General features: G+C 38.6%; 1 protein-coding gene across 9 annotated transcripts in view; it reads right to left on the reverse strand.

Moving 5' to 3' along the window:
- Positions 1–1,371: 1,371 nt before the first annotated feature.
- Positions 1,372–12,516, reverse strand: part of tab3 (TGF-beta activated kinase 1 (MAP3K7) binding protein 3) — a 112,418-nt gene continuing 101,273 nt past the window's right edge. For 8 of the 9 annotated variants that reach the window (XM_048602925.1, XM_048602922.1, XM_048602923.1 and 5 more), the window contains one exon: positions 1,372–3,159. In XM_048602925.1, the coding sequence (XP_048458882.1) occupies positions 3,011–3,159 (149 nt within the window). In that variant the 3' untranslated portion in view covers positions 1,372–3,010. The remainder of the gene's footprint in view (positions 3,160–12,516) is intronic. The other variant, XM_048602926.1, reaches the window with a different exon arrangement.

Here is a 12,516-nt window from a genome sequence, read left to right on the forward strand (position 1 = left end):
AAGGCAGGAGAATGGGGTTGAGAAACCCATCAGCCATGATTGAATGGTGGCGCAGATTTTATGGGCTGAATGGCCCAATTCTGCCCAGATGTCTTATGGCCTTACCGTAATATTAATTTCTATCCTTGATGGGTCAACTAGATTATGCATATAAATAGTAGTAAATGCATTATCAAAAACTGATTTGTATCCAATTCCTCAGTTGGAAGATTGTGTTGACAATAAATAATAAGGCACTGCAATCCTAAAATGGATGCATTCGAGGGATTTAGCAGTAAGGACCATTGACATTGAAAGCTAAGATATCTGCTTTTGTTACACCAATGTTGAGAATTTCATTTGGATTTAAAACCCTCCAGCTACTTTCCAAACACTCATGAATCATGCTGCAATTCGTGTTCTTGATTGTGATTTACTTGAATAATGTATTAGTATCTAACCACACCTCAGAAGAACATGTAACACAATTGGAACCCTTATTCAAACAGTTACAGTTAGTTGACCCAGTAATAAACCTTGCCATGAGTGAATTCACAAAAGCATTGGAACTGAACTAGGACACATCTTAGGGCAAAAGCAGATGCCGCCAAGGATAACCAAAATAAAGACTGAATGGGAAACATGAGTTTTTTGTCAACGTGCAGATGCTGTTGAATGTTTGTGCTAAATTTCAGCATGTGGCCTTAACAGATTTGTTGAAAAAGCAGCAAAATGGTAAAGGGAGTGCCAGGCAATGTTTGCAAAGCTGAAAGCAATCCTAACAAAGGAACTGGGTGTTGGCCATCCATAACTTCACTAAACCCTTTAGTGTGGATAGTGACTCTAGTGATTTGGGTCTGGGTGCAATCATATTGCGAGATGATGAAGTGGGCACAAAAAAGCCAGCAGGTTATTCTTCTAAGAAGATGGAAATCATAGTTATACTATGTAAAATCTTGAGATTGGTTTGATTACTGAAGGGAAGACAAGAATACATGTTCAAGGAGTTTTGGTGAAGTACTCAATCTGCATTCCACATATTGATCAGTGTTTCTGAAGACTTCAGATATCAGACCTAATTTCTTCTTTACTCGCACAAGCCCATGTCCACGTGTACTATTCATCTATAATTTTTCTTGGAAAAGTGATGCATTAACGTAGAATACTGAAAATTGTTAATCAGGTACAATCTTTTATAATATCTGCATTTTAAAAAGCAATGATGAGGTTTGAGGTTTTTCCACTATATCAAAGCAACATTGGAAATGAATAAACTTTGTAAAATATTTTCATTTGTTGCTTCAGGTAGGCTGGAACACATGACTTTAAAATAAACTCAATATAAATGTTTAATGCTTTCACTGCTTCCCAAGTAAAACAAAGTAAATTATTTTTTCTTCACTTCGTGATTTTATTTGTAAAATATTGTGGCCACCAGAATGTTCATATATGTACCATACATGCACTCTTTATTGCCTTTGCACAACTTTGCCTCCAGCTAAAACTTCAGACAAGATCATACATTAAACAATTATTTCAATTGTAGAGAGCAGACCATACAAAGAAAGATGGGTGCTTCATGTGTAACACAAACATCCTATTCACTCACAAATTTTATTCTCATTCAGCTGTCCAGACCCAACAAAGTGTGATTTCACAAAGAACAAGTACTTTATTATAGATATAGCAACCTGAAGCATTGAAACTAAACATCACCTTTAATAATACAGTATAACATTGTATGCATACAAGTACCAGCAAGTTCATAATGAACTCTGATTTGTGGGTCCAGCAAGTTTCATTCTTTTGCGAATGAAACAAAGTTCAAACAGTTCTCTTTTACATTTGCAGTGTGCGACCATTTATTTTCAGGCTGCATTTAGCAAATTTTATTACAGGCTGGTTTCTTAGTGATGTGCAAATTCACTCTTATTAAAGAGCTATTGATTACAGAATGCAGCTGCATGGGGAAGAAGGCATACAAAACATATCTTCTGTGCTGTAAACAAGATGATTTCTTTGTAGAGTGGAAGCTCAGGAATTGCTTAAGTAGCAGAAAAATCCTCACAAGAAAGGGTGGGTGAGTCTTGAGCACATTGTGGAATACTTGCCTTTGGCATAGGTTTGCCGTACAGTTACAGAGCAAGGGCTAAAGGAAGCTTTGTTAAAAAAGAAATTAAAAAGCACACATGGGCACACATGACTTTTCAAATCAAATGAACAGGCCCACAGCCTAAAATCACTTCCCTAATAAGAGCATGCAGCACTGTTCTGATCTGCAAAGACTCAATTATTAACCAGTGTCAGTGATGTAGTTCAAAGGACACAGTACAAGCAAAAGGGATTGTTGATTATGATTGTAATTTTAGAACACACAAAAGGCAATACCTCATCATCTGTCCATTGTGACAGTCTCATAAATTTAATATATAATTGATTTGTGTAAAGATTGCAATTACCCTGAAGTAAGCAGCAATTACAAGTAACTCAAGTCTTTTACTCTACTGTAGTGTCACGGCAGTCCCTTTTGCCTGCAAGACTGAGTCAATATACCAACAGTTAACAGATGTAGCACAAGGGACAATCAACCTCAACTGAAAGCAACCAGAATCCTTCATGATTTACATCATTTTTTGCAGACAGACTTTCATTTAGCAACCAATTTCATCCTGTGGATAGATACCCTACAAAAGTAGAGTAACAAAACATCATCCCAACTTATGATCCACAGACCTAGAAGGGGTAACTGTGGTCAGCTTCACTGAAGACCATCTTCATGGCAGCTGAATGTTTACTGAGTGCATCACATAAAGAAACATCACTGTGACGAGATGCTGTTTAAAGTTTAGCATTCCTACTGTGATGTAGACAGCTATGATTGCATTGTGAATTTAGCTGACTTTCAATATGCAGCAGATTTGAATTTTCATCTTCACTAAAGGCCTGACAGATGGTTTACACATGTTCAGTTCCATTGCGGCCCCCAAAGGTGCAGGATCCTGCTCGTTGGCAAATGCAAGCCCACTCCAGTTCAGGTGTATCTCGGCATTTCACACTGTTCACAGCGGTTCAGTGCTGGATGGTTCAAAAAGGTGCAGCTGTTACAATTCCAAGGGGCACCTTCAAAATCCTCATCACGCTGATGAGGTCTTGGGCTATATGCCATGACAGGACCAGCTTCTGCAACACAAGCAAAGTGAAGTGAAGTTCAAATATAACAGTGATTACTAAGGATTGACACTGTCATGTGAAAGTTAAGAAAATGTAATATCCAAACATTCAGATTCAGCATGCACTTTTTTCAACACAAATAACTAACATTTGAGAAAAAAAATTGCTTAAATTCATAGTTCTTCATTCATAACCTTCAGTGTTGCACAAGCATTGCTAAACAAAAAGGATGTTGGCAATGCTTTTTTCCTGATGAATAACTAGAGCATTTCCAGAACTTAACAGTAACTAGACTAGATTGCGAGACAAAGACTTTTTTACTGTACATCAAAATAACTGAAGTGCATCAACTAAAGACTGTGTAAAGACTGTTGATACTTAAATTTGAACCCAAACAGGATGTAACTCTCTACAGAAAACTGTGAAATTTAGGAGTGTCATCTGCACTTACTTCCACATCGGTGTGCCAGTACTCAAGACACTGATTCAGTCTCAGAGCCACACACAGATGGGATAGTTGCTTCTCAGGTGGGTTTAAGGCATTTGCCTGGACACAGTGTTGAAGGATTATTCATAGAACGATACAAAACCTGAAAGGATTATGAACTGAACAGAAGTACAGGGGTAGACTTAAGAGGATGTAGTCAGGTGGCATATGGTCGATTAAATTTAATGCATACAATTGTGAAGTAATATGTATTGATAGGAAGGACAAGGAGAAACAATGTAAAATAAAGTGCACAATTCTCAGTGCAGTGCAGAAACTGAGACAGTTAGGGTTTATGTACACAAATCATTGAAGATGGCAAGGTAGGTGGAGAAAACACTTAAAAAGGCAGACAGGATCGCAGGATTTACAAATAACAGCATAGAATACATAAATAAGTAATGTTGAATCACTATTAAACAGTAGTTCAGCCTCAACTAGAGTAGCGTCCAATTCTGGGCACTGATCTTTAGAGAAGATATGGAAACTTTACAGGATGAACAAAAGGTTTGCAAGAATAATTCCAGGAGTGTAAGACTTTCTCAACCAAGATAGATCAGGAATCTGGGGTAGCTTGCCTTAAAGAAGGTCAAGAAATGTGACAGCGATGCTGAAAATCACGAGGGAACTTAAAATAGGCAGGGAAAAACTGTTTTTATTAGTGGATAAGTTGAGTCGCAGAGAACAGGACTGGGGGGGAAAATATAACCAGCAATTATGAGCATACTTTAAAGATGCAATGTAAACTGTATCAGAAAGTACAGGAGCTTGAGTTCAAACACTTGCATTTACATAGTGCTTTTAACATCATAATTTCGCTGCATTTATACAGTGGACACAGGTAGAGGAACAGAGCCTGGCTTCTGTGCGGCACTTCTCTCGGACATCTCAGTGTGAAGTACTTATGAAATAAAGCAGCGACGGGTGAACAATGTGATTGTATTTGATCAGAAAGCAATCTTTCTTCTTTGCAACATTACTTCACAACTGCTCTATTTAATGAGATATGAGCCTCCTTTCTGCTGATCCTATAGAATTTGAGCCAAATGAGATTAGCAGAGTTTCAACTTGTTGAGGAAAAACAATCCAAATCTCACTCAAAGAACTGTAGACATTTAATATGGGAAAAAGGAAAAGTTTTATTTTCACTCATTCACGGAATTTATTACCCATCCCTAATTGCCTAGATGGCAGTTAAATATCAACCACATTGGTGAGAGTCTGAAGTCACATGTAGGCCAGGCCAGGTAAGGGCAGTGGTTTCCTTAATAAACGACCTTAGTCAACAAGATGGGTTTTTCCCTACAAACAACAATGGTCTCACGATCATCATTAGCCTCGAATTCTAAACAATTACTGAATTCAAATTCTACCATGTGCCATGACAGGATTTGAAGCCTGACACAGAACATTACCAGGGTCTCTGGATTGCTGTAACACCTCTAGGTCATCACCTTCCTGATGCAATATAATCTGTTTATCTGAGACTGATGGTGAGTGGAAGAACCTATTGTTATCTAGCAAGAGCTGAAACTGACAGCGAACACCCAGAATGGAAAGACTTCTATTACCAGCACTTAGTTTCTTCACTTTTGTGCACAAGGAAACTGAACGATAAAAGAAATAAAATTTGTATTTCATTCTGCAGACCACAACTGGAAACATGGTTTGAAGTTTTTCCAAAAAAATTCAAAACTTAAAATATAAATTCTGTCATTTTAGAATAAAATTTTTAATTTAGAAATTGATAGTGGTCACCTGGCACATAATTGGACGTTAACTTGAATAACAGTGTATGAACTATGTAGAAAAGGTTAACTCTACTTGATTTCTTTACAATGTTTCTATCCTGGAAGCAAGCAGGCAAACATCCTGAGAAGTTGGTTCACTCTAATATGCCACTCAAGATACTGAAACAATATCCCCATTTGTAATTCTGGAACCCCATGCACGAGAATGAGAGTCTTTCTAGGAAAGCTATTCAAATCATTATGACACGAAGACTTATCAAAGTGGAAAGTTGTCACAGTTTGTCTTATTTATGTATAAAGAAAAACAGGATAAATCTGACAGACAAATCTGAACTTACTCTCAGTTTCCTGATTTTTTAAAAAATTTAACCTACTTTTCAATTTAACCTGTTCAGAGATGTTATTGCACACCTCGTGAGCAAGTGGGACTTGACCCTGGGCCTCTTGGCTCAGGTATATGGATAATACCACTGCCCCACAGAATTTCCTGATAATTATTAAAAGAGTGATGTAATGATAAACAACATCTGCACACCAGTAACGTGATCATTTTAGGCTCTGCCAATACTGTGCAGTTCCAAACTGGATATAGCTTTGATCCAGACATGGGTGAAAGAAGAGAATGTGAGTAAAGCCTGACATTGAGGTAATGTTGACTACACTCCAAGCCATGTAAAAACTGCGGATGCTGTAAATAGGGAACAAAAACAGAAGTTGCTGGAAGCTCAGCAGATCTGGCAACATGCGAGGAAAAAAAAAAAAATCGGTTAACATTTCAGGTCTGGTCGTTAATTCTGATTTTTTCTTCACAGATGCTGCCAGACCTGTTGAGCTTTTCCAGCAACTTCTGTTTTTGTTCATAAAACTTAGTAACTAGGGCAATCAGTAAAGCCAAGTTTCTACTCTGTCATGGAGGAGGGGGTTGTATGCTGATTTTAGTCTTGACCTTTCAGAGTATCTGACAATGTAGCCTATGTCAATAAACCTGGACAATGTCCCACGAGACTATAAGACCACAAGATGTAGGAGCAGATGTCGGTCATTTGACCCATCAAGTCTGCTCTGCCATTCAAAGACATTGTAGCTGATCTGACAATACTCAACTTCAATGCCTTTTCCCACAACTCTAGAATTCTCTTGCTGATCATAGCCTTAAATATAATTAAAAACCCAGGCTCGTCACCCCTCTGTGGTAAAGAATTCAACAGATTCCCTGTTCTCAGAAGAAGTTCCTCCTCATTTCTGTCCCAACTAAGCAACTCCTTATTCTGATTAGGAGATTATGCCCTCTTGTCCCTTATCCTCCCATTTAAGGAAACAACCTCCCTGTATTCACTGTCAAGCCCCTTAAGAATCGTCTCAAAAAAAAATTATTCTCATTCTTCTAAAAATTCCAGTGAGTATAAGCCTTATGTACTGAACTTCTGCCCACAATACCCTCCATACCCAGGATCAACTGAGAAAAATGCCCCGGGCTGCTTCTTATCATTCCTTCTGGGAACTAAACTGATCCACATGTGGTTTAACTATTGCATTGCATAGTTTTCATAAGACTTCGCTAATTTTATACTCCATTCCCTTTGAAATGTAGACTAACATTCCATTTGTCTTCTCAATTACTGGCTAAACTTGGATATTAGTGTTTTGTGACAAGGACTCCCAAATTCCTCTCTGCTGCAGTTTTTTGCAGTTCTTTTCAATTTAAATAATATTCAGCTTGTCTATTTGTCCTACTAAAATGCATACCCTTCCATCTTCCAAGTTTTCCTGACAAATATCATTTGATATTAATGACACCAAAGTGGCAATAATCATTGCTAACAAACAGCACGACGCTGAACAATTCACCTCTTGCAGCTCCAAGGTTGTAGACACAAGTGCAATGAAACAATCATCACTTGCCTGGAAACTTGTACCTCTATCATAACAAAGCAACATTCCATGAAAATGAAACACTGGGTCAGTGTACCTGCCTCTCAAGAGATACTCCATCTACTATGATGGCAATGTTGTAGTTAGCACTAAGATAATTCCAATAACAGCTTCTAGCATAATTACCTCCATCACTGACATCAAATGGAACTAGGTCACAAATGCTACCAATTTGCCGAAGTCTCTCGCTATTCAGAGTTGTACAGACTCCAATGTTCCTTCATTGTTTGGTCAAAGTTCTGTAACTCATCATCAGTACAAATAATGCAGCATTTTAAGGTGAAAGCCTATTCCCATCTTTTTAAGGTAAACCGCACGTGGGAAATAATATGAATTTCATGGTAACCTGCTCTACAAAACAAAAGGTCATACTGCATGATTGCCTAAGATATATCGATTCAAGTCAGTATAACATTTTGAAGTAGATTTTGTTTACCAGAAAGTTAGCAAAAGCAACTGGCAGCACAGTGCATTGGAGGGGCTGTGCACTGTACAAAGAGAACGGGAAAACAAATGCACTTGCTGCTGAATTCTCAACCTCAACTATAATGTAGTGAGAAGTGTTGCAAAGTATCAAAAGTTGAAGGATGAGATGTCATACTCCACCTAGTGAATGGCTCTAATGGTATTGAAAGCAAGTCATTCAGCAATTCTCCAAAACAGGAGGGAAATGAATAATATCCTCTTACATTTATTTGCAGGCTACTTTTTTGATAAATACACTGAAGCTACAACATACAAACAGTCCACTTGGTCTAAGCAAACCATATTGGCATTAATCATTTCAATTACACCAAACCAGCTGTTCTTATTTCCTTTTACACACTTTTCCTTCATCCAAAGATCCAATCTTATCTTGAAACCTGACACAGACTTAACCTTAATTGCTAACTCAAGAATTAGGAACATAGGAATAGGCCATTCAAACCCTCAAAACTGTTCCACCATTCTATGAGATCAGCTATGATCTGTGGCCTAACTCCATAATCTCAGATTTAAAATTAACAACTAATCCAGCATCCACTACAGTTTGTGGAAGAGAGTTCCAAACATTGAGCATCCTTTGTTTGTAGAAGTGCTTGCTAACATCTCACCTGACAGTCTGGCCCCAATTCTCAGACAATGTCCCCTACTTCTAGAATCCCGAACCAGTGAAAGTAGTTTATCGTTATCTACCTGGTCCTTTACTGTAGATATTTAAGACTTCGATCGGATCACCTCTTAACCTTCTAAATTCTAGAGAAAATAGGTCCAATTTGTATAATCTCTCCTCATAACCTAATGCCCGAAGTTTAGCTATCATTCTTGGAAACAAAATTGTACTGCAACTGTTTAACGTTCCAATGTTCTAGGTCAATCACATTTAATTTTGCACTTAAGATACTTCATTTTCATCACTCAATTAGTAAAATGTTTACTCTGCAAATGTGTATATGCACTATTTTCTGGCCAATCTGTTCAATTTCAAAATATTAATGTTTCTATCATTATCATTCCAAACTCTGCATGGATATTTATGCTATCTGTTGTACAAAAAAGTAAAGTTCTTTTTTTTTAAATCATCAAAATCATCATCAATATGAGGCGAGTCTGTTAAAATTCTGAAAATGGACCATAATGCCTTTTGTACACAAACAGGAGGCTGGAAGAACACAGCAATCCAGGCAGCATTTGAAGGAAAGGAGAAATAAACATTTTGGGTATTACCCTTCTTCAGGACTGGATGTGGGGGTAGGGGGAGCTGCAGATAAAGGGTGGGGGGGGAGAGGGGTAGCATAATGGTGGTGGTAGGTAGACACTGGTAGTAGGTACGACCTGGTTGGTTCATGTTGCAGCGACACAAAACGCAAATTTGAAGAATGACACCTTATCTTCCGCCTAGGCATCCTACAGCCCAGAGGACTCAACATTGAGTTCTCCAATTTCAAATAACCTTCCCATCCATCCCCCGGCTCCCTTTATGGCCCCACCTTCTCCCTTTCCTTCCACCTTCTGACCCTCCCTTCCAACCACTAACCGGATTCATCCCCCCCATCGACCAACCAGGTTGTACCTACTACCAGTGTCCACCTAACACAATCATTCTGCTACTGCCCCTCCCCCACTCTTTATCTGCAGCTCCCCCAACCCCCACATCCAGTCCTAAAGAAGGGTAATACCCAACGTTGGCTTCTCCTTTCCTCCAGATTTGGTTTGATATGTTCTTCCAGCCTCCTGTTTGTCTATCTTGGATTCCAGCATCTGCAGTTTTTTTGTCTCTAACTATAATGCCTTTTGGCCTTCCACAGTAATTTGCAGTTGAACTATATTTACTACTACGATATTTTCTTCGCTATAAAACACTTCCCATTACGGACACCAAATTCTACTTCATCATGATTTAATTTATTCCTCAATCTCAACATGTACATTCCTTTTAGAGATGGACATCCTTCTCATTTTGTGATTAAGGACAATGTTTTTCTCGGCCAATGTACATTGCATTAAAGATCCCCAGATCCAAATGCTATATTAAACAATCTCAATTCTTGTGGGAGAGATAATGCCTCAATTCCACTCAAAGATAACAGTGTAGAGCTGGAGAAACATAGCAGGCCAGGCAGCATCAGAGGAGCAGGAAAGTTGACATTTCGGGTCGAGACACTTCTTCATAAATGGGGAGGGGGATTGAGAGAGGAGGGGTGGGGCTGGGGAAGGTAGGTGGGATGGTGATATAAAAGTGCAGGTTAGTAGTAGTGGGGATTGGTCAGTGGAATGGGTGGGATGGATAAGTGGGAGAGAAGATGGACAAGTTGCGTCAGGTCAAGGAGGGAGGGTTGGACATGGCATGAAGCCAGGGGTGGGAGATTTTAAAACCCTCCCTTTCATTCCCATCTCCTTGACCTGACACAACCATCTTCTCTCCCATCTATCCGCCCCTCCCACCTCACTGACCAATCCCTACCACTCCCTACCCGCACTCACCTATCACCATCCCATCTACCTTTCCCCAGCCCCAGCCCCATCCCCATCCCTTCTCTCTATTTCTGAACTCCCGTCCCCCTCCCCATTTCTGAATGGTCCCGACCTGAAACGTCAACTTTCCTGCTCCTCTGATGCTACCTGGCCTGCTGTGTTCCTCCAGCTCCACACTGTTATCTCTGACTCCAACATATGGAGTTCTTGCTATCTCTGAGTGATTTACAATTCCACTCAAATTTCTTTTTAAATCCAGCATATATTTCTTCCTCAACTATCTCTAGTCATCTCATATTTTACTTCATCAATCATGCATATTACATCCATTGCATTTCCCCATGTACCTCAAACAAATTCTGAGATTTATCAAGGATGTTTATTCCATTTGAAGTCTATGTTGGCTGCTTCAAACCTCTTTCCTTTGACATAAAACATGGCACTATTTTTTCTTTAAGATTCTTCTAAATTTTTCCTGTCACAGATTTTAAGACAACAGGTCTGTAATTATCCACAATAACTGTTTTTGTTTAAGGAATATATACTTTTTCCAGCCACCATTGATACAACTGATGAAATTTCCACTGTGTGCTTCCGAGTGCCTGGTCCAAAATGATCACTGCTACAATTCCACAAAAATTTGCTACAAATCTTAAACATCAGTACTACTTAAGAGATCTATTGTGACACCTACCATCCATTGGTGTTCCGAGACAACAATTTCTCCTCATCACAGACTCGAATCTGAACTCAATTTTGTGACAACAGTTTATAAAAGCAGGCAAAGTACGATGGAAAGAATCAAGAAGGAAAACAAACAGTGCAGTTGATGGGAATACTCCAACTGGATTTGATTGCAGATCATAACATGAAATTCCTCCATTTGCCAAGTTGTAACATTTCGAAATGGTACAAGTCTATCAGTCTTAATCTTATCTTTATTGGCTACAACTCTACAGCACTAAGTACTAAAAGTTACGTAAAGACAGTGTAAAAAATTAAACAAAAATTGCAGCTAAGTTGCAAAAAATATATTATACATGTGTCATGCTATGTTCAAAGTATACAAATAATAATTTCAGAATGCCAACATTTCTCATCAAGATTTTAAAGCATTTTTCAAACACAAAAATGTTGTGTTTAAAATTAAAAATTAAAATTAAAATTCCATGCTAAACAATTTAGTCAGTTGGTAAATGAAGGGGTGAAATCCTTGTAGCACACCAACTTACTAATAACTGACATTTCTTGATATCCAAAAAGAGCACATAAACTCTTAACAGTAATTTTGCGCTTCAGATTATAGTTTCATCCCTGAAAAATGCATCTTTAAATTAAACAACATTAAGTGAATCAGAGAAAACAGAGTTTGTTTCACGTCCTTCTGCAGAGGGACTCAAAACATGAACTGTTTTGTCTCCATTGATGCTAACAGACCTGCTGAGTTTCTTCAGCAATTTCTGATTTTGCTTATTGTGGATCTCAAGCATCTGCTAATGTTATTTACATTATTAAGTGAAGCAGACAAGGAGACAAACCCAAGGGAGGCAATCAGCGTCTTTAAGAAGGAGTTGATAAGGATACTGAAACAGGCAGGTAGCTTGACGAAAGAAAGTGAGGACCCCATGACACAGAATTAACATCACTGAGAAGAGGAGCTGAAGTGAAGACTCTGAATTGGGCAGTTGCATCACCAAGAAGAGTGGATGATCCCAAGACATCACCAAGAGCAGTGGGTGAGGTGATGACCCCAAGACACATAGTCAAATACAGATCTAGGTTCACTGGATCATGGAATTGTTTCTCCACTACAGAGAAAGGAGCTAGCTGTTTGGTGAGTCTTTGTTAAGCGGTTAAGGTCTTCTCTATTCTTAAATGAAAACATAGTACACAAATTGGTGGTAATATTAATACAACATATAAAAGGCAATATAAAGAACTGAATAATAAAAACTCATTAGGGATGATAGTTCAGGTGATGTGTCAGGGTTGCATCATGTTGAAGCTCCTGCATACGGCGCAAATCATGGCAAATGGGTATGATTTAGTGGCCATGACAGAGACATGGTTGCAGGATGGTCATGACTGGGAGTTAAATATCCAGGGATATCAAACTGTTCGGAAGAACAGGCAGGAAGGTAAGGGAGGTGGTGTCGCTCTGATTTTTAAGGATGATATCAGGGCGGTAGTAAATAATGACATTGTGGTGGGGCAGGCAATAAACATAGAAATAGCTAATGC

The sequence above is a fragment of the Rhincodon typus genome, chromosome 11, assembly GCF_021869965.1.
Source record: "Rhincodon typus isolate 14 chromosome 11, sRhiTyp1.1, whole genome shotgun sequence".
NCBI lineage: Eukaryota > Metazoa > Chordata > Chondrichthyes > Orectolobiformes > Rhincodontidae > Rhincodon > Rhincodon typus.